Source organism: Nelumbo lutea, chromosome 2 (genome assembly GCF_056320005.1).
Source record: "Nelumbo lutea isolate HS-2025 chromosome 2, American lotus-T2T, whole genome shotgun sequence".
Lineage (NCBI taxonomy): Eukaryota > Viridiplantae > Streptophyta > Magnoliopsida > Proteales > Nelumbonaceae > Nelumbo > Nelumbo lutea.
Window position 1 is genome coordinate 18,436,166 of NC_142685.1, and position 22,997 is coordinate 18,459,162.

General features: G+C 36.0%; 2 protein-coding genes across 3 annotated transcripts; one reads left to right on the forward strand and one right to left on the reverse strand.

Moving 5' to 3' along the window:
* Window positions 1–1,062: 1,062 nt before the first annotated feature.
* On the forward strand, window positions 1,063–14,742 carry LOC148868951 (clathrin light chain 2-like). 2 transcript variants are annotated; one of them, XM_088967366.1, is made up of 9 exons: window positions 1,063–2,469; window positions 2,629–2,726; window positions 3,115–3,183; window positions 4,361–4,403; window positions 4,496–4,541; window positions 7,146–7,334; window positions 7,415–8,207; window positions 8,858–9,011; window positions 14,142–14,742. In XM_088967366.1, exons 7-9 carry the CDS (start codon window positions 7,795–7,797, stop codon window positions 14,490–14,492), a joined length of 918 nt encoding a protein of 305 aa, XP_088823492.1. In that variant the 5' UTR covers window positions 1,063–2,469; window positions 2,629–2,726; window positions 3,115–3,183; window positions 4,361–4,403; window positions 4,496–4,541; window positions 7,146–7,334; window positions 7,415–7,794; the 3' UTR covers window positions 14,493–14,742. The 2 variants fall into 2 exon arrangements, with proteins under 2 accessions (XP_088823492.1, XP_088823491.1); XM_088967365.1 differs by adding an exon at window positions 4,657–4,727 and having other exon boundaries at window positions 1,212–2,726.
* A 2,583-nt stretch (window positions 14,743–17,325) lies between these two features.
* Window positions 17,326–22,733, reverse strand: LOC148868952 (putative serine/threonine-protein kinase). The gene is made up of 7 exons (XM_088968339.1): window positions 22,262–22,733; window positions 22,051–22,181; window positions 21,505–21,617; window positions 21,132–21,342; window positions 20,306–20,543; window positions 18,162–18,312; window positions 17,326–17,860 (listed from the first exon to the last, which is right to left on the reverse strand). The coding sequence occupies exons 2-7, from the start codon at window positions 22,121–22,123 to the stop codon at window positions 17,498–17,500; spliced, it is 1,149 nt and encodes a 382-aa protein (XP_088824465.1). The 5' UTR covers window positions 22,124–22,181; window positions 22,262–22,733; the 3' UTR covers window positions 17,326–17,497.
* Window positions 22,734–22,997: the final 264 nt, after the last annotated feature.

Genomic DNA, 22,997 nt, shown 5'->3' on the forward strand with positions numbered 1-22,997 from the left:
TGTACAACTGGAAATTTGAAATTTGAACTTCCCGTGTATGGAGTGACACCACGGTCATGGACGCACTCCGGTCGAATTAATCGAGGCCTCAAGACTCCCTCATCGACTTCATAACTACTGGAGATGAGGTTGTACGCAAGCTCTGTTGGATCACCACCTCGGACATGATTTGCGACATCAACCTAGCCACGTCATGAAACTAGATCAACATTAGGGCGGAGTAATGGTCGCAGAACCACGCAAGAACCCCGGATGATGAGAAACACGTGGCTGAAGGAAAAAGGCCTCTGTAATTGCCCACGACAAACGAATTGGAGCCACCCTATAACCTCGGATAACGGGCACCTCGGCTTGCGCCATGTGTCCCAACAAGTGAGGAATGCAATGACACTCCCCCACTCTCTCAACTCACTTGCTCTCTTGCTCTTCAACACAATTTGGCTAAGACTAATTCGTCGCAAATAGCTTAACTTATCTGACTCCCTCTATCTTTTATTAACTTAAGCGTCGGAATGTCTCTCTCCGAAGAATCTCATTGGGACCCTTATCTGCTTGGTGTATCACCTTGTCCAATTTAGCAGGACATTCATACATGCTTGTCCACCTCAGCGCAAACAACTCGATCCGAGTTTAATATACATTTAGGCTTCTTACGAAACACTCTATTATATATTATTTATATATATTTTTATTCCGTATATTATTTATATTATATATTATAATATTTTTATATTGCATAAATAATATAATCAATATATCAATATATATTATTATAAAATGGGTATGCTTGAGTATAGTATGAATAGATCGAGAGTCCCATGTGAGAGCAAACCAATCGTGTGAAAACATAAATATTTCAATTCGAGTCACACGTCGTCTTCGAAATTTGTGGGGAGAAAAGGGTGCTTTCTTGCATGATACACACGTGTCCACAATTATTTATTGCATGGCATTACACGTATTTCTCTGTCTCCCACCTCTCTAAACTCGTCCCGTCTTCCTTCTCCCCACTCTCTCCGTCTCTCTCTATCCCGTGAATGTCTCCGTTTCACCCTCACTATCTCTCTCTCTTCCTCCCTTATTCTTAACCCTCCCGTGAACATCTCCTTTCATTCCCCCCTTTCTCTATTTTTCCCGATTCAGTAGCAATTGAACAAGATAATTTCTTGTATGGTTTTTCTCCATTTCCCTATGTCTCTCTCTGACAACATCGCCTAGGACTTTATGCTTCGATGAGATAAGTTTTTGTAAATCTTAACCCTAAATGCGAACGTTTTCGCCTCTCTCTCTCATCTCTATCATATCTCGTCCATATGCATTTGTGTCTCTCTTCCTACCTCTTGTGTCTCTCTCACTTCCTCGCTCTTTTTCCCCTCCTCCCTCTCTCTTGCACTCTTTCCCCTTCATCTGTCTCTACTTCTATGTTATTTATTTATTTATTTTTGTTTATGGGTTTTCCTCTTTTCTTTTATGATTTTGTGCGCCTTGGTCTCCGTGGTGGTGGCAGCAAGCGACGGTGGCATTGTCAATGGGGCTTCTAAGTTTGGCCTCTTTGCATGGTCGACGAAACCGTTTACATGGGGAAATCGGATTTGCTCCTCAACACGCCTCACACTGATGAAACTGTTTACTTTGTCTCTTTCTACTGGATCGTTTAATTAAGAGAGTAAAATTAAAAGAGAGGGAAAGAGATAGCGTGTTGGTGGTTCCCAAGCCGAGTGAGTTCTGCTTGCATTTTGATTTCGTCGCAGAAAAAGCAGCAGTGGAATAAAATGGAGGCAGGGTGACTCTTGAGTTTGGATTGCAGTTCACAGAGAGACGACATGCTGACTCACCAACCAACACAACCCACATTGGAAAGGCATCATTTCAGACATGTCATGAAGCAATTGAAGGAATGTGGTTTCTCTACATTTTCACCCCGCCTCCCTTTCTCCTCCGTGTTTTTTCTCAAATCAACTCCAATATCCGTCACGTCCCACCTCTGTCTCTGTCTCTCTGTTAACATTACCAGACCACCTGTAAACCACCGGATTCCAATTTCATATTCTCTCTCTGATTCTCTGTAGGCATGGGGTTTCTTTACATTGTCATCCGCCTTTGCTTCTCCTTCGTGTTTTTTTTCTCAAATCGACTCCATTACCCATCACGGCTTCACCACATTTGTCTCTCTGTTAACCCTACTAGATCACCTGTTAACCAACTGATTCCAGTTCCATCTTCCCTCTGCTTCTTTGTAGTTTCGTTTCGCCTGTACATGGGTGGGGTTTTGGTTGGGGGTTAGCATGGGAGACCAGCGTGGGCTTTTTTTGTTTTTCATGTCTTTCTTGTTAGTAGACTATTTTATTGTTTTCTCTAGGTGAGTTTTGGTGCAGGTGTCAAGTGCCACAACCACCTTTGCTATGATATTCTCTTCATCTATGTCTATTGTAGAATATTACGTTCTGAAGCGTTTCTCAGTTCCATATGGTAAGTAAAACCATCGTAGTCTCTATTATCATTCTTGATTATGTTCTGCTCCTTTTTGAAGGTCGAGAATAGTTCTTGACCCCAAGAATAAAGAGAGAAAAATATGTATTTGGGTATACATATGATGAAGTATTCAGTTTACCGTTGCTGGCTTTATAGGGCAACATGTAGTGAAGAGGCTTATCATTGTATTAGGGGGGCATCCCTCATCATCTTCATCCTATCCATCACAATCTTTGTCACTGCAATCTCACTAGGTGAGTATCATTTGCGAAAAAGTGGTTTTGAGTATCAACATATTCGTTTGTATGCAATAAGGTTGTCTTTGGATTGTGAGGCAGAAGTGGAAAAGCAGCTTAGATGTTGCAATTCAGTGGAAAATGAGAATGATTACCCCCTTCCCAAGTTATTACTACCATCCATTATAATGATAGATAAAAACATGACTAATGGTAATAATATGTTATTCTCTATGATTTAGAGCTGAGTGGTGAAGGAGATTTTTCAACTCCTTTTCAACCACATATTTCTGCTTTTGCTCTAATGCAAACAGCTTAACTGAAAGAGTAAGCAAACTATTCCTCTACATTCACCCCAAAAAATTGAGCTTCTTTAGTACTAAAGGCTCTTTGTTTTATTTAACAGGTGGAGTTGGCATATCAAATATGATTTATAAGATTGAGAAGAGTACATGGGTTTTGAGAACCTCTGCAAGTATGATGCTTAGTCCGATTTTTTTTTTCACCTCTCTTCTTGTTCGTTATGCTTATCAGGCACAAGTTGAGCCTCATGCTTTTGTATCAAATTTTCAATTGATAGGATGAAAACAACTATCAATCATCACATATGTATGATGCTTTTGTATCAATCATCACATATGTATGTATGTGATGATTCCATAGTTAGTATATTTAAGCTCAATAAACCTTGTTCATTATTTAATTTAATCTTGCATTGCTAGTTGGAATTCTGAAACTCCTATATATAAGCTGTTTGTGGGTTCTGAGCCTTTTGGCACATGATCATTAACATTAAAATTTTCATCGACTCTAGACATAAAATATATAATTGGATGGAGAGATCAACGTACATGATGGATTGATTGATCAGACTCGGTACCATTAGTTGTCTTCTCTTGTAAAAGAAGCAACTAAACACATAATTTCAATCTCAGAGATGCACATGCACGTGAACTATTCAAAATCAACTTCTATTTGAGCAATATATATGACCAAAGAAATGGCAACCATCCTACTCACGTTCTATATGGATGCTCAAAGTGGATCATGGCTTTCACATACCTATATGATAGTTCAAAGAAGGTGCCAATTGGATTGGATTTGGTCCAACACAATCTGGTCCAATATGAGTCCATTGCAAATGGATTAACTCCAATCAAATCCGATGAATACTTTGGACCTTTTGGACCGGCCCAGAAGATCAAAGGTTTACTGAGCTGAGCATGAAAATTCGGGAGGCAAAGAAGGCTATGGTCTTAGCTGGTTGGACTTGAAGTGAGAATGACTGAAGGAGTTTGTGATGGGAGCGCTTTTATCTTTCCTTTTATTAGAACCAAATAAGAACAATTTGGTTATTTTTATCATTTTACTAAGACTATTAATTTTACACAATTGTTTCTTTTTTGGAATATATTTGATATTGCAAAAATCTTAGTAAACTTGTAATTCATATTATGGCTTTGTTTAAATCTTTAAAAATGTGAATAAAAACTGGGAAAATACGAGGTTATTAATTTTAATAAATTCTTGGTTACTAAAGAACACTAATTAAAAATTTGAAACATTTAAATTTTTATATTTACATAGTTGGATCAATTATCAATCCCATTTGAGATAATCAACCACTTATCAACTTTAACTTGTTCTTGCAGCTTTCTTCAAGTACAATTGTCATCTCCCTCGATTCCTTCAAGGGTCTATATTTACTCTTCTTTTGAATAGATTATTTTCTTTCTTTTTCCATTGGAGATATCATCTAAGATTTTTATTTTATTTTTCTTTTGTAGGTTACCATCAAACCCCAATCTCCCCGCATATAACTTGTGACACATGGTATCTTCTTACTTTTATTTGATCCATTTTGTAGGAATTTTATGATCTCAACTCTTCATCGTATTTCTTTTTTGTTTGTTCTGGATTTTTGAACATGCATAATCTGTTTTTTCAGGTATTTTATGATCTAGCTTTGCCAATTGGTTTCGGTTCTCTACTTGGATTTCCCCTGCGATTTTTATTTAAGTATTTTCTTGCTACATGTTCAAGTTGTCTTAAGTTTTGTTGCATGTCTTGTCTTTGTTTGGTTTGACCTTTTCAGGTTTCTTAGTATAATTTTGCTTTATTTAGAAATGCAAATTTGTTTTCCAATCTTCATTTTCTCAATTTAATCAATTCCTTCAATATATATTTCACTCAGAGAGTTGAAAATGTTCAATTATCCATATATATATATATATATATTTATACAAGATGAGAGATCATTATCATTGTCAGAGTTTATTTGGCGTGTGTTGCTTAGTAAACATTCTCCATTGGATAGGGGCTTTATTATCATTGATGTTTCTTTCTAATTGCGTAGGATATAATTCTGTTATGGTAAAATTTTATAAGTGCTCCATTGATGATGGTTTCATATGTTGAAGACATTGTTCCACAAACAACTTGTTGGTTCACGAGATGAATATCATGTTTGATGACTTTGTAAGAAGGTTCCGTTATGAACTTATGATACATAAAAAAAAATTTATATTTCTTTTGGGAATTATACGTTTAATAACATTGTAAGGTGGTTTCTGTAGCATATAAAATTTGCATATCTTCTCTTTGTTATGTAATATTATTTTTCATAGATTAACTAGTTCATTCCAGTAGAGACCTGGATTCGAATCTTTGTTCTTTTTTTATTCTCCCAATTACTCGGTATTATTTGCCAGTGCTTAGCGCGGGCGCCCCTTGCTAGTATATTATTTATTATATAATCTTAAAAGCCAGAGGTATTCTTATCGGGTTCAAACCAATAGATCGGATATACCATTTATCGAATCTGATCCGATCTGTTTTCAACGCTAAAACAATGGCAAATGGACTGGACGAAGGGTCTACAAGATGTGAACTCATACTTGGTCCATATGATACCCTGATTTACGGTGAACGATGCATTTTTAGCACAACATCTACTAGTCTGATTTACGGTGTACGGTGAAGTTACCAAGAAGTCATTTCGTTTAATTCAAGATGGGGCCATGAAGTAAACCAAAGGTTTTGATTTACTTGTTTCAGTTAAGGCTTAAAATTTTGATACGATATGCTCGATAATAGCATATCATATCGTATATTTGAAAAATAAATACGGGATATGCATGTAAATTGAACGTTTCATTTTTTTTTCATATGTATCAAAAAAAGGTATGACCAAAAACTAAAAAAATTAAAGGGGAAAGCAAGTTTCCTTTTTCTGAAATAAGCCTTCTTTTATCCTAAATGATTATAAAACTCTAAATTTCATTCATAGAGTGTTAGATTTGCAAGAAATAAGTGTGAATCGTTATTTTTTTTAAAGTTTTTTCAAAATTTGAAAAAATATGATAAAAATAGGTAAAATTTTTCAAATTTTTATAATATTTTGTATTTTTTATTAAACATTTCATTTTATGTTGATCTACATTTCTTATATTCACAATCAAGTTTTTTTTTTTTTTTGTGTTATTAGTAAATTTATGGAAATTTTATGAAGATATTTGAGAAAAATAAAAATTAACAAAAATTTTGAAAATGTAATTTTTTCTCTGCCTATAAAGGTGAAATATGTTTTAGATCTATGGATTTTCTATCATATCTATAGAGCAATTGAATTTTTTTTTAATATATATATATATTTTTTTATTTTTTATATTTTTAGAATTAAAAAATAAATAATAATTAATTATATTTTGTCATTTGATCATAACAATTGAATATATTATAATTTTAGGGATGATCTATCATATCCATAGATCAATTGAAATTTCTTCTTTAATAATTATTTTTTATTTTTATATTTATAAAATTTAAAAATAAATAAATAAATACTTATATTTTTATAATTTGGTCAAAATGATTGAATATATTATAATTCTATAGATGATCTATCATATCCACAAATAAATTGAAAATTTCTTTAATAATTATTTTTTGAATATATTATATCATCTTATTTGTTTTTTCAACTTTTGGAAAAAATGGAAATGAATAATGAATACTAATTATTTAAATAATAAATAATTATTAATTATATTTTCACATAGTTGTGTCCATGCATTTCATGGTTGGATAGGAGAGTTGGGTTTTTTTTTCATCCCATAAAACATTAAAACTTAAGAATTATAATTTGTAAATTATAGTTTGGCATAGGATTTTTAATGAAATTATAATTAACTATAATATATTTTTTTCATAAAACCATTAAAATATATTAATTATAGATTTTATTGAAATCTTATATTTATTGTTATTGATATATTTTTATGATTTATTAAAGTATTTATAGTGTTTCCAAATGTATCTATGCATATCTTAATTTTTCTCCATATGCATTTGTATCTAAAGGGTATCTTAATATGTATTTTAAAATTACCTTTTCAATACAATTGTAATTTTTCATACTTTGAACTTTGGTTCCAGGGCTACGAAATTAAATGTGGGCAAATGTCCGTTGTTTATGAGAGATTCGGTTCCACCACGGCGAGCCCGTACTCATAACATTCCAACTACCTCGGATTCTCACGTGAAATAAAGCACATAAGCAGGGAGATTTTCTCAATTTTCTCAATGCAAGGCTACAAGGGACCGAAACCGAATTCCGCTTACGAGGTATTCAAATCTTCCCCTCACATAATGTGCAGAATACATTTCTATCATGTATTAGTAACATCTTTTAATGACAAATACAGTAGATATTCTCAATACACGCTGAGATGTGCATGTAGACGGTTTTGAAGCGCATTCTATGGGGACAGATGTTAATCCTAGGATGGAAAGGAAACCAGAGGATAGCTGGATAGAACCAGTTATTGTATAACACGTCATCGTTATCGTGGGCCCAATATTACATGGTCTGTTGTGATTTGCACAGTATTATGAGTAGAACTATAGGCGATTTGATCTCAAAGAAAGGTGGCGGTTGCACTGCTGGGGAGAGGCCAGATAGACAGATATTTAAAGTGGCTCGATTTCCGGGAACAATCGATAAAGTTACCAGAAGCATAAGGCGCCTATTTGTGCGCCCAGGAAGAACGAACGCGCAGAGATCGACTCGGGTCTGAGGGCAAACATGTCTTCGTTTACCGACGCGTTCGGTCAGGACGGCGACGAACCACGACCAGTCTCTTCCACTCGCCCATTCGACGATGATGGCTACATAGGCTATGACCCTCGTCTCCCTTCTCAGCGTTTCGACGCGTTTTCAAATTTCGCTGACAACGAGTCCGTCAAGGAATCGGTCGATGACTCGTCGCCGATCTTCAACAATCCTTCTTATGGCGCCGGCGACGATGTCTTTACTTCACAGCCGATCCCTGAAACCCCATCTCCGATCTACGGCACAGGAGGTGGATTCTCGGCTTTCTCACCCGAGTCTAACGGAAAGGCTTTTGATGACGGGTTTGCTCCTTCGGATGGGCCGATCCTGCCCCCTCACACGGAGATGCAGCCGGAGGAGGGATTTGCGCTTAGAGAGTGGAAAAGGTGTGCTCGTGATCTTTACTTTTTACCTATTGAGATTGTTTCATGCGATTCACAATTTGGTTATCTTTGTGAATTCTGTAAGCGATCCCGTAGATCTGTTAGATTTTCATCATTTACTTTTTGAGCTTCGACAACTTTCATTTAATTTCCTTTAGTTAGGGTTTTAGCAGTTCATTGTTCAAATCGAAATAATTGTCTGCCAATGATGGACATACATAGTGTTATTAATATCACTCTCGCTCTTGCCTTCTTATGCAACTGAGCTTAAATTTTGAAAGAAATGATGGACTTCAGATTGGTTGCAATATGATGCCTTCGCTGAATGAACATAGGCTTCTCTATATACATGCAAAATCTTGTTTATTAAATTGTCAATGCATCTTCTGTTATGGTGATAAACTGTTGTCTACTTCTTACCGATAACTGCTGTATATTTCTTCGGTTTAGAGAGTATTTGTACATGGCAACGCTTGAGTTTCGCAATTTGACCTTTGATTCGTGGTTACCCTTTCAGCTAGTAAAATAGTTTGTATTTTCTGAGCTGGAATGCGAATTTTTTAAATCTTGATTGGTTTTACTTCATATGAATGTTAATTATTATCACTCTGTATCATTGAGTTCATTTTCTGCATCGTTTTCACAATGTACAGGCAGAATGCAATTAGACTGGAGGAGAAGGAGAAAAGGGAGAAAGAACTTTTGAACCAAATAATTGATGAGGCGGATGAATACAAAATTGAGTTCTACAGGAGGAGAGTGATTAATGTCGAGACAAACAAAACCACTAATAGGGAAAAGGAGAAGGTAACTATAGATCATGTTGCTTATCTGCAGGTTTGGTAGCCTTCTGATGGGCTTTCTTATGTATCGCAGTGACTTTTTTGTTGCTATATGGGTGGATATTTTTAGTTTTTTTACTATATAATGGCAATACTTGCCTTGGACTCACATGCGGACAACCATTGACAATTTTACCCCGTTTAATTTTCACTCTCCAATGTCTCCTCTTCTCTTGATATATATACTTTACTGGTCAAGTCCATTTGTAGTTGGGGACGGTGTTTTAAAAATTAAAAGTGAGAGGCACCAAAAATTGCAAGAGACTTTAAATACCCGAGACATGAGGTGTGTGCCTAAACAAAGTAAGGTGCAATTTAAAAAAATGTAAAATGAAAACCTGACATATAAGAAGACATAAATCTGGAATATAATATCAAATAAAAAGCACATATAAGCGGCCATATGACAATCATAACCATATTTTATAAGAGTCAAAGTTCAATCTATCCATGAAAGGTAATGATCTAAATTTGTCTTTGTAAAGATATCTAAGTCCATAGAAGACATAAATATCAAGCATGTTCAACATTTTAGTAACTTCAGCAGTTCAAACAGAAAAAGAAACTAGTATAAGTTTTTCTAGAAGTTAGTAGGCCATCACAGTACAGTATAAAATACATAGTGAACTATATAAAAGTGATTAAAAAAAATAATAGCACATGTCTATTGCCTAGGTTCCTTTGTGCCTCAGCCCAGAAAGCACCTAGGTACACCTGGTGTTTTAAAAATTTCTGGATGATGGATCAAAGTTTCAACCATCCAGGTTGAATGAGTCAGACCATTATAAAGGTTGTTTAATCTGATGATGGAATGCTGTTTCCGCTGCTTGAGTCACCACCATAACACACATACTCTCTCTCTCTCTCATCTCTTTGTTGTTCCCCTCTACTTTATCTCACTGTTCCTTTCTCTCTCAAAATTTATTTGACATGTTTTAATATATTTTATCATGTTTACAATATCATAATATGAATGGTTGAGTGTTGAGTCTGTTGACTGGTTTAAACCACACCCATTAATGGTTCAAATGATTCACTGGTTTGACCGTCTGGGTTGATGGTTTTGGTGAAATCAATGGTTGTTTCATCTTGCTATGTTTGGTATAAACGTAGACTTGTTCTTTTCCGGGTGATGGGTCAACTGGTCCAATTGTTTGGGTCAACAAGGGGTTGCAAACACTGCATGCTATGCAAGCCTCCTGTCAAACTATTGTTGTTTGGATTAAAGTGGAGCTCAAGTATCAAATTGTGCCTTGCCTATGTGCCTAGGTGTCTTTTTCCCTTTTTTTCTTGGATCTGTGATCTGACAGCTTAGGCAGTGGGCATAATGGGTTCAGCATGTTAGAGTGAACATTGTCAGTTCTTATCATAATATTGACAGGGTGTAGTCTTACTAACACCTGTCACATGGTCAAACCAGTGTTTTATAACCGTTGTTGACACGAGATGTTGAATGATTCAATCCAACACCTGGTGTCAATTCATGTTCGGGTTAACCCCAAACCCAGAAATTAGTCAAAAACTGGTGACTTGGTCAGAGACCCATTGATTTGGGTCATTGAATCATTGCCCCGCTTGACCTGGACAATGGGTCACCCCGGTCACAGATTACATTCTATATATTATATTAATTATTAGGTCTTATTTTTTAAAGATATCTATGCACGTTTCTATGTATGGAGGGTCCATGAAATTATGTATTTTTGAAAGTATTATATATAATTATGTTTTGTACATATTAGTATATAACTATATACATATAATGTGCAGAAGCTTCTAGAGACCATAACTTTGCACTTGATGTTTGGATTAGTTTTTTTTTTTAAATTTTGGATGACTTTTTGCAAAGCACCTTGGCATAGTTTTATTTTTCTTCTAAAAACAATTTTTTTTTCTTCAAATCTTAATTTTAGCATAAAAAATTAAACCTGAAATAAAAATTAATGATGTTATGGGTTTTTAAAAAACTGGGTAAAACATGTTCCCTTTGGGGATTTTTTTTTTCAAGTTTACAAGTTTTAAGTTCTAATGACTAGAATTATGCGAGAAATTGTCCAATACACGGTGTAGTATATTGATGATGGGGGTTCAGACACCAAAAATGACAATTTTTATATAAAAATACAGAGGGTCATTCCATTTGATGGTTGATTTGTTTTCCAATTAAGAGTGATTCTCTAGCAAAGGCAACTAACTCTTCAGGAATTTAAGTTTCAAATGCCACTGAAATGGAAACATTAAGATGGAAGTTTCATGATCATGCTTGCTGATTTGTGGATTTAAGTCTAGTGATCTCATCTCTAATTTTTACATCAGAAAAGGGATAGCTAATTATTTTTTATGCATCAATCTATTTGTAAGATGCAGAAGTTAGCTTTTCTGTTGGAAGTATAACCAATCAATGAAGCATGTAAATCTCATAGCTGTTTCTGGGCGCGCCGTTGCTCTTGTATAAAGGGATGGATGTCCTGTGATCTTTAGGTGAGTGGTTTTGAAGCAGCTAATGGAAAAGAACATTGAGGGTGTTCTGAAATGGATGACCTTTTTGGAAGCATTCTAGGTTTTTGAAGTGAAGGATACTGAGAGAACCATAAGGCAGCATATAGAATGGGAAGTGGAAAAATTTTTACCTTCGCATATACCAACAAAAAATATTTATCTTGGCATAGACTGAGAGTGGATACGACAAGTCTATGTTTTTGAATCTGGATTTGAAGATGATTTGGTCAGATTCAGACAATTCCCTAAATCCATGGGTTGATTGGCTTTGGTTACTGTAATGACCTATTTACGTTGGAGCCAGCAGTATTGAAGAGAGCTTTGTTATTTACTAATATCTGTTGACAAGACATATATAAAAAAAAAAAACTGTTGACAAGGTAGGAGCATATTCCCCTCCTCCCCTAAGGTTTCAAGCAAGATGAACTTCGATATTTTCTCCTTGGATAAATGACCATCAGGTGTTGGGGGAGCTTTTGGAGATGAGAATTGGAGATCTTCAAAGTCCAAGGAACCTAATTAAGGAAGTTGTGTGGCTCCAGGCTGAATTGCTCTTTCAGACAGGTTCCTAGGTTGGCTTATACACTGCTAGATGATCTATCGAAGAGGGGATGATTTGGAAAACATTAACTGTGGTTGCCCTAGTTTGGTTAAGCCTTTTCTCCTTTGTTCTTTGTACTGGAGTTCATGATATCTCCTATAGGCCAATGGTGTTGCATTTCTTTCTTTATTTCATATTACCATTCAAAATTATCTAAACATATACAAAGAGCATGATTAATCAATTGGTCATATCTAGATTTTTCAAAGACAATCTTGCCCGTCCGATTCAATAACATTATTTTTGATAATATTAAGAATCCAACTGTGATGCTTGGAAAGCATGATGTCTAAAAAATTTATAATCACTCATTCACTCATTTGGTATCATAAATGTGGTAACCAGTCAGCTGGTATTCATCGAAATTCAACCCTGGGGGGGGTGGGCTCTGATTGCTCAAAGTTCTTCTGGCATGGCATCATAGATATTGCCTAATAATGGTTACAAGTTACCTGTCAAGAGAAAGTTATTATTGATTCTTCTCAAATTTTGTCCTTTATGTAAATCGTATGCTAAGTATTATCTTTTTTAGTAACATAGTATTTTACTCTTGCATTACAATTTTCTAATGGATGGTTTAGTGCTGTTATTTACAATTTTCCCCTTCTGGATGGATTATGTAACTCCATCCTTTTGCTTGATCTTTTATGGTGGATAGCTATGGTATGATGTATAGATTTGCATGCATGCTTTTGTCTTTCCTTTCTTTTTCTCTCTTTACTTCAAATAACAATGAACCTACTGGAATTAAGAGCAAATAAGGAGCAGAGAGAGTACAAACGGACAGTAGAACTACCCAAAAACCTGAGAGGCCATTAACCACCCCACTACAACAATGACGACAACCAAATGAAAAGGGATGATTCCGATAAAAAGCCCCTAATTACAAATGGGATAAAAGCCCTTGTATGAACACTATTTTTGGAATCTAGATATACCACATCTTAGCAATAATATTTGGCAAATCATTATCTGGCTTAGGCATCAATTTCAAGCCATCAATTTCATAAAGATGTTTAGCATTCTTGCCCAATACAGGGTCTTTTTGACAAGGTAATATTTTTAGCAGAGGCTCCGTTACTCAATGTTTATCCAGCAGATCACATTGTGAGAGTTGCCCACTACTGTAAGCTGTCATAATCAGGGGTAAAATGATTCTGTGCTTCTGAAGAAGGGCTAAAATATTGGCTCTGATTGGTCCACTTGTTTCTTCATCCCTTCCCCCTCCCAAAAAAATCTTAATCTTATGGAAATTGCTGGTTGTCTGGCAGAAAGCGATGATGAAGCTTTGCAGCAACATGTTATCGTCTGGGTCATTGAATTGTTATTGACTTGCTGTTTGGGCACACCTATGTAAAAGTAAATTGCATTTTTTTTAAATTGTCACTGATTTTTTTGTTGCTTACAATGTTATGTGGTATCCATTTGGCTGTTGACTTATTCCAGCAACTATTGGCAATTTCTGAACTCGCCAAGTTACAGTTTTATTGGATTATTTTGATTTTCCTTCGTTCCATGAAATTATTCTTGTACAAGTCAACACTTGCATCATTTAGCTACATACTTGGTTACAGTATTCTGTCATGGAGGCTGCATTAGGTGATTAGAAATATTGCATGATATTATTCATTTAAAGGATAAGATGATTGCAAGCTATACAAGACATCAACAGGTGCTCAAATTATCAGGTATATATTCCTGTTATGCCATCAAAGTGGAATTGATATGATGGTGATGGCAAGGAATAGGTAGAAAAGGATTAATGTTGTAGGAAGCTAAATGTTAGTCTTCTATAGTCCAGGTGCATGCAGGCATTGAGGGGTTGATTTTTTTTCTTCTTTAATGTAGTTGTACATTTAAAAGCATGCATCTTTTGGTCCAGGGATGGAATGTTTTATATATGAGCGGTGGACTCCCTGAAACTCAAAATATTATATCTGATATGCAAGTCATGGTGAGATCAGTTTCACTAAATCTTGTGCTCTTCTTTATCAGCTATTTCTGGCCAATCAGGAAAAGTTCCATGCTGAAGCAGACAAGCACTACTGGAAGGCTATTGCAGAGCTCATCCCACACGAAGTACCGGCTATAGAGAAGAAGAGGGGGAAGAAGGATCAGGAGAAGAAACCTTCTATCCTTGTGATTCAAGGGCCAAAGCCTGGTAAACCGACTGATCTCTCAAGAATGCGCCAGATACTTGTGAAGCTCAAGCACAACCCACCTCCTCACATGAAGCCTTCTCCACCTCCGGCTCCAGCACCTGCCAAAGATGCTAAGACCGGTACTGCTGCACCCCCTAAGGCTGCAACTGTGACCACTGCCCCAGAGGCTGTGGCTTCTGCTTGATACTGAACTTTCCGGGTTTTAAACAATGTCCTTTGTATGTTGAAAATTACCAGGCTGTAAGTCAGTACCATCTAAGAGTCTCGAGCTTGTGTATTTGGTTTATGTACCTCATTTCTTAGTATGCTAGCGCTGGTGTAGCCGCAGATGTCTACTTGGAACATAGTGTAGAAAAGTAGGTGGGTCTATCGTTATTTTTTTTTTTCGTTTAATGGGATTTTGGTTCTATGCAAGTATGCATGTTGTTTTGTTCCATTCATTTGTTTTCTTGATGGTAATCAGTTAATCACTGCCCCCCGCAACTTCGCGAGTATATTGTCAGTCAGTAGGTGTTAAGGGTTTTTCTTGCACATATTCTCTTGAATTGCATATCTCAAACAATTTATCAATTAGGAATTTGGGCAGGTTTAAGGGCCGTGCAGAACATGAGAACCTAAGGCTCTCTTTGGGAAGAGTGTGAATGCCGTTCTCGTGCATATGTGCACTTGGTTTAGTTTTGCACTTTTGCTAGTGTTTGGTAAGAATGCATGTCTTGATAATGACAGAAAACAAAGATTTCAATACATGTTTGCATTTAAAACGAGGGCAAAGCTTACATAAAAAAAATCGATGCAAACCTTTGCATTCAAAGTTAAAAAGGAATCCATTAGGCTCAGGAATTGGGTTTCTACTTGTTACAATCAACTTTACATTTAGATGGACCAAAATGCACTTTACATATTTGTATCTATTTGCATTCTTCCCAAACATAACAAGCTCTTATGGATTTGATCATGATTTAGATTGCATTTGGTATTCTTTATTTCAACAATGACTTGTCTCCTTTTTGTTGTTAAAATGCTCATATGAACATTAAGTTTTTAATTGCAAAGGAGATTAGTCCTTAAAATAAGAAATGCCAAATGCAGCCTTAATGTGGGGATTCGAATTGAGCGAGCTATTCGAGCTCGGCTCGCCAAGGTAATATGAGAGTTCAAGCTCAGTTTGAGCTAGAACCTTGAGATTGAGTCAAAAGCTCATAAGTGTGAGCTCAGCTCGGTTCGAGCTTGATTTGAGAAAGATGTTTTATAAAAATAAAAAATTATATATAAAATATTTTTTATTTGATATTTAAAAAATTAAGAATTATAATAATTAATTATTATGATATATAAAAAAATATTATATATATAACATTTTTAAAATTTAATATAATTATTATTCGAGCTTGGCTCGTGAGTCTCACGAGCTGAGCTTTATTAGGCTCAATCTCAGCTTGTGAGCCTCACGAGCCGAGCTTTATTAGGTTCGATCTTGGCTCGATTAATAAACGAGCTTGTAAATTGGGCTCAAGCTCAGTTGAAACGGAGCTGAGCTGAGCTTGAGTAGCTTGTGAAGAACTTGGCTCGTGGCCACCCCTGGGGGCTAGTATTGTATGAATTTTTTTAAGGTCACAAACTTAAACCTCCCTTCAAATTTCTTTAAATAATGAAACCTCCCATCACTTTTTAAAATGGACTAATAATTCCCCTATCTTAGTTATTAAATCATTAAAATTTCAAAACAGGGGAATAGTTTGAAAACAGAAAATAGAAAGTGCCCCTTCAAATTTCTATCCTATTTCAAGCTATGATAATTGAAACCGGGCAACCCCATCCGCCTACTTGTACTAGTTTCAGGTATATATTGGGATGTGTTTCAATTTTTTTTCAGCACTTTTACGACAAGTTTATCATAGTTTCTTTGATCTTGGAAATTTTCTAGATTATTTTTTCACATTTCAGATCTAGGGTTGCAAGGAAAGTTTGGCTCTGCCACTTCTTTGAGAATATGAAAGATATGTAATTAATGCTCATGGAAACTCAAACTCAAATAGGGTTTTTATTTTGGATATAGCTCAATTTGGATTTAAAATGTAGAACTCATTGTGAAATGTGCTCTTTCAATTGATTTTCACATTTTGTTGACAGATGACAGGTTTGGCATTAACAATCTAATATTTGTTTTCTTATGTTCATATGAAATGTTATAATCTTAGATTGTGCAAGCTGATCTTTACATGTTTAAAGATCCATTTGTAAAAACACCCAAATTCCAATTTTGCAAGGTTTCACAGATTAAATTTTGTTTGCATCGTCGAATCTTTCAATGGTTTCAACGTTCATCGAAAATATTAGAAATAAAGACAATCATATTGTTTTGATATATTTTCTTGCTTCAACATGAAAAGGGCAAAAATGGGTTTTCGAAAAAAAATTAATATCACAGGTAAGCAAATCTTAATAAATTACTAATTAGAGAGAGGTTTTTGTCCAATGACATTTCATTTTGTAAAGAGAGGGAAGATTTCAGTATTTATGTGAAAATTCAAGGGAGGTTTAAGTCTATTGCCTTATTTTTTATCCAACTTTCGTTGCCAAGGATTTCAGAATAACATGTAGCATTGGCCCTCCTAGAAGTCGTTCTTTCATATATGTATGTATATATAATTTTAGAGCGTGTTCATTGACCAACTTGAGCTTGTCCTGGGCCTGAGCCCAACCTGAGTGCATCAAATTGCAACATGGGCTGGGTTCGGATTGAGAAGAACTGGTTTGACCTCAGACTCAGGCCTTAAGCCCAAATTTTAGGGTCTGGCACGGGTTGACCATAAACCCAGCCCAACATGCCCGACTTGCACTACTACCTACAACAAATAATTCGGAAATATCATGTTTCGTTCCATGTTACAAAGGAATTGAGACTGCAGGCATTGCAGAATGCAGACCGGAAAAAGAAAAGAATGGATCTATATGGGGAAACTACAGGCCGGACACCTTCCAAGTTCCAAATGCGAAGTTAATAAACTATGCACAAATGGACAAATATCTTGTGATTTCTTCCCTTTCAACATTCTGCACAATTCTAATCAGCTATTGACTTTTACAAGATTTTGACATTTTGTTTTCAACTTTCTACAGTATTCCACCAAGAAAGCAACCAACAGGCCAAAAGTACAAACTCCCACAAAAAATGCTGGTCTCTTCGTTTCACCGAGGCTGCATTTCTGTCATGCTTGGAGCATGGAACAAACGGGTTGAAAAAATGGATGGATTCATCGACTTTTTGCGTTCCCGTGGTAGAGAAGAGGAACTCCCATCTGAACTACCATTACCTGAATCTCGAGTTGTATATCCCTTGTATACACCTGGCTGGATTAATGTTTTAACATTGAAATTCCTATCTTTAGAAAGCATCTCCACCACTTGCTTTATAGAGGGCCTTTGTTGTGAAGAAGCTTGGGTACAAAAGAGTGCAACCTTGATGAACCGCTCCACCTCATCCTCTGGGTATTCAACCAGTTCCGGATCAACAATGTCCAAGAGCCTACCTTCCTCTTTCAGTTTCCATGTCTGTGACATTATTCATGTATGGTCAGTGAAAACCAACTAATACATCTCCATAAGGAGATGTGATAAATGCTATAAATTTAAATAAATTCATCAAGCAGACTGTAAAAAGTGCCCGCAATTGGCATATATGTAAGCTGGCCATAGAGAAAAAAATCCACATCCCTTGTAGATATGTCATTAGCAGGCAGTACTTGCAGTCTACCGATTCAAGCCTTACAGAGAGAACCATAAATGAAAATGCTCCAAGCTTTAACAAACCACATGACTCTAACACAATGTATGAGCTGAATAGGAAAGATACCCATTCCACAAGAACCATCAGATCCTCTCCAAAAGCTGCCTTGGAACTACTTCTGCCACTGACTATTTCAAGTATAAGCACACCAAAACTGTAGATATCAGCCTTCTTGGTTAGCTGCCCTAACAATGCATACTCTGGAGCCAAATAACCCCTGCACAAATATGGGAGATGAATTAACAATGAACTCAAGATGCAGAAAAGAAAAAGGAAAAAACTCTCTTAGATGCCAGTATATCATCTTATACTAATATGTTACAAAGATTCTCTTTATTTTTGATAATTGGTCATTACAAGAACATAATTTTGTGCGACAAAGTGTGCACTTAGAAATGAATTAACATTTCTGAATGGTGTCAAACACTCGCTATTATCATCATTCTGATGAAATGAGGTATAAGTGAGGACCTACAGGTGCATAAGAAGTCCAAAAGAATTATAATCATTACCTTTTTAGAACAAATTTATCAATTATATATGGGACCCTCATATGATGATTAAACCCCCCCAAGTAACGCAAATGACAAAATGGGAAGTTTATGCTTGGCTTGAACAGGTAGGCGCTTAGAATCTGTGTAGTAACAGCAATTGGTATCTATTGAGGAACATTCAAATACATGAATTTTCCTTCAGAAGAAAATTCGTTGACAAATTAGAGACATTCCTGAAGCTCTCAGATCCTGAAGTTTGCAATTATGATCCTAACAGCTAATGTTTGGAATCAGCTATATCCTATCAAATATTTATATTTTCACTAAAATAAATGTATAGTTGGGATAAGTCTTGGATGATGATGACTAAAATAAAGGGCATCACAGTGCACGAGGCTCCTGCCAATATGGGGTCTGGGGAGGGACAGATGTATGCAGCCTTACCCCTGCACATACAGGGAGGCTGTTTCCAAGGTTTGAACCCTGGTTACCCAGGTCGAAATGGAGCAACCTGCCAATGCTTTGAAGTAAATAAATCCCCTCCAACAACTTCGTTACCATTAAAATAGACTTTCTAAAATAATAACTATATTGCCCTTTACTTTATGAGATACTACTTGCAAATCTTGCCAGTTTTGCTAAGTGTTGATTGAGTGAAATTTGAGCTCCTTGTTCTCTTCCTAGGTCCTGAATCACAAAATGACAATCATCGGGGCACAAATTTTGGCTATATGGTAAGGATCTTTACTAAAAGCCTTGTTGTAAGACAGGGTGTAAGGATCACATGCCTTTCAAAGAACAAGCAAATATCTAACCAAGAAACCACTACTGATTTCTGTCTTGCTTATAAGGTAATATGTAATAAGTAAGACACAAAAGAAGTGCATTACGATAATATGATAATGTCTTTGATCTTTTAGTATTTATAATCTGCATGTTTGTCATGGTCTTAAATTTTGGCATAATGTCATAAAACATCAGTATTGGATATGGTAACCTAAATGAACATGAATAAACTTGAGGTATATAAATTTTCAGGAAGTTTTATGTTTTTATGAAATTTCAGTATTTCAGCCACTTATCCCATCTGAAAATTTGGATATAGTATGACAACTAACAAAAAGTAGCATACGTTTTAAAAACCATGGAATAACTAAAAATAACAGGAACTTCTCAAAAAAAAAAAAAAAAAAAACCTAGAACTATAAAAGCTCATTTCAGATCTAGGGTCCGAAATGGCCAATTTTCAGAATTTAAAACAATGGTGCTTATTTTTTTTTAATCTGATTATCTTTACATTGTATGAAGTAAGGTGGCTGAAACCAAATCCGATGGTCTACTTTAAATTAATTTAGCTTGGTGATACTTCAAAATGGAGCCATAGAGTGGTTATCATCCAAAAAAGTTTCCTTTTACAGGTGTAGGGGGTCTAGTATAGGGGACCTACATGGTGGGACCTATCCTTTGCATGTCAAATGCTAAATTGTCAACCATGTTTACCAACATTGGTTGCTAGGTCATCCTTTGCATTACAATAAAAATTAACTATATCTTCTGACAAGTTTATTAATAATAATTAAAACTTCAGTAAGGGTCTAATGAATTGATTGCATGAATACACATTGTAGCTTAATTCCCTAAAACAGATTGCGAAGCCAAGTTAGAAACAGAATAAAGAAGCTATATAATCAAGCTAAAGGTACACCGTACACTTACATTGTTCCAGCAACTTGTGTGCTAAGATGAGTAACATTGTCTGGAAAAAGTTTTGCCAAACCAAAATCTCCAATTTTAGGATGAAAGTCTCTGCCAAGAAGTATGTTACTAGCCTTGATATCACGATGTACAACATGTGGTTCAGCTTCCTCATGAAGAAATAGTAGACCATGAGCTGTACCCATGCAGATAGCAGCTCTTGTAGGCCAATCCAGACCAGCATGTTTGTGCTTGGGACCTGAAATTATGTTACTAGGTAGGCTTTTAATTCAGAATTATTTTTTCTAAATATGAAAAACATGTTGACTTTGGTGACTTGGCCAAATAATGAATTTTATATCAATTCTTTGACAAATATAAATATAAAAGAATTTAACAAATTAAAGAAAATGATGATATTGACCAATGTGCTTCTTTTCAAGTGCCGCTTTTTCACCAAGTCATTTTTGGTTGGATTGAATATTACTTGTCATGATAATCCAGACAAATCACAGATAGGGGTGTAGTCGAGCTGCGCTAAGCCGAAATTCAGCATGTCTTGTCTCAGTTCTACTAAAATACTATTAGGTTGGAGTTGTTTGAGTGTGAGTTTGATTCAAACTCTATTTTCCATTTCGAGCTCGGTTTGGTTAGAGGTGATTAGCATCCCTAATAAGAGATTGTTAAGCCTATCAACATATCCTACTCAGTTGACTTTTTATTACTAAAAATATGAGTCTAAGTGGCCATCTCACACATTAATCATAGATTTACAATGAATGATACATCTAAAATAGCTAAAAGATGAGTTATTTTCACATCAGATTGCTGATGTTCCGATAGTTACCAAGTAAGGCGCTTGCAAGGCTATTGTTCTCCATATACTCATAGACCAACATCCGGTTGGTTCCTTCTATACAACAACCCAGGAGTTGAAGAAGGTTTGGATGTCTGACATTTGATATCATATCAATCTCAGTCAAGAACTCTCGCGTTCCCTGTTTAGACTCAGCAGAGAGAGATTTAACTGCAACTTGGGTATCATCTCTCAAAACTCCCTGCAGCCAGAGCCCATCAACTGATTTAACTTCAAAAACAGAAGTAGCCAAAGACGTGTATAGACACATGGCGTGTAAAAAAAGTCTTCGAATAAACAGGGTATATTTGATAACAGCTGAAATGATAATAGAATCATGAGAAAAGAACTCTGACAAACTCACTTTATAAACAACTCCAAAGCCACCTCCACCTATTCGGTTTGATGGATGGAAGTTCCTCGTTGCAGATCTCAGCATGCTGTAGGAAAAGAGCCGTACGTTGCTGGTAGAAATCTCTAATGATGCAGAAATAGATAAAAACAACATTCAAACATGTCAGTACCTGAATTGGGTCAAATGCTCATAACAAAGTTTTCATGTTGTGGAATTTTGATCAAACAGGTATATATCTTACGGAAATCATATCAATAGCTAAGAAACCATTTCAGGAAGTTCTAAAAAAAACTCGAAGGGAAAGATCACGGGTAAAAAAAAAATCAAGCAGAAAAAGGTCACTGAAAATCAAGATGTGTATTGTAAAGAAAGGTTTCGTCGTATGAACCAGATAAAGAAGTGAATGAGTTCTGGTTGAAACATTTGCCAACAGAAACTGGGCCTTTAATTGTAGTGAAACGTTTATCAATTTCTCTGAATCTTGCTCCACCAAACATTCACCAAGACACTAACTACATCTACATCTATCAAAGTTCAGCCAGTCGTAGCCCTTACCTTCTGCGTGTGTCGGAGAGTGAAGAGTCTTTCTTTTAGATGATCTGAATGCACAAAAGCATATAAGTTTCATGGCTAACAATTAGAAGTCCCAAACACCCATCAATATTCTTCAACTATAGACCTTCCAGCTGCCAAATTAAGTGAAGCAAGTGAGCTCATCACTTAACAGAATCTTCGACAAAACAAAAGAATTTGGTGAGCCACATACAAGGAACACGATTCTCAAATAAAGACCGAACCCTCCGATAAAAGTAACTGAAATCGATTAATTGGTATCGAAAACAGTATCGTTGGTCACCGTAGAGATCATCAGAGCCAGAACGCTACTCGACAAATTTCATAACCGAAGGCGAGAACGACAGAGGAATGAGTTGTCGGTATCAGAACGAAAAACTAAGACCCTATTAGAAGAAGCCCTGATTCGGTTCAATTTATAAATTCTGCTTCTGTTCATCTCCATACAAGTCTGAGACGTCAGTCCAACTTTCGAATAGGATAATGGGGAGGAAAGGTCAAAACGGCTAAAACCCAACTGAGAGGAAGTCTGAAGTCTAAAAGCGACGGCCTTGGGTGGTTCTGGACCTCTGGTAGTCTGGTCTGCCATTTTCCCACGTTGCAGTGTAAATTCTGAATCGTTCGTTTCCGGTGTTCCAGGGAACACCCTCTCCTTTACATCTCACTTTGATCTAGATCGCACGATTGGTTGAATTGAAGGCGACAAGAAAGTCTTACACGTGGAAGTATGGTACACCACTGTTGAAGCGTGGACTATCGCCATAAATTTAGGAAGGAACGGATAAAACAGACGAAACCTGAGAATGGCTCTAAGCCCAAATCCCCAAACAACGCTGAAGTCACTAGCCTCGTCCACACGCGATTATTATTTTGGTCAAATGGAACAAGATATTTTAATATTTTAGGAAACGCTTTCCAAGGTTTTATTA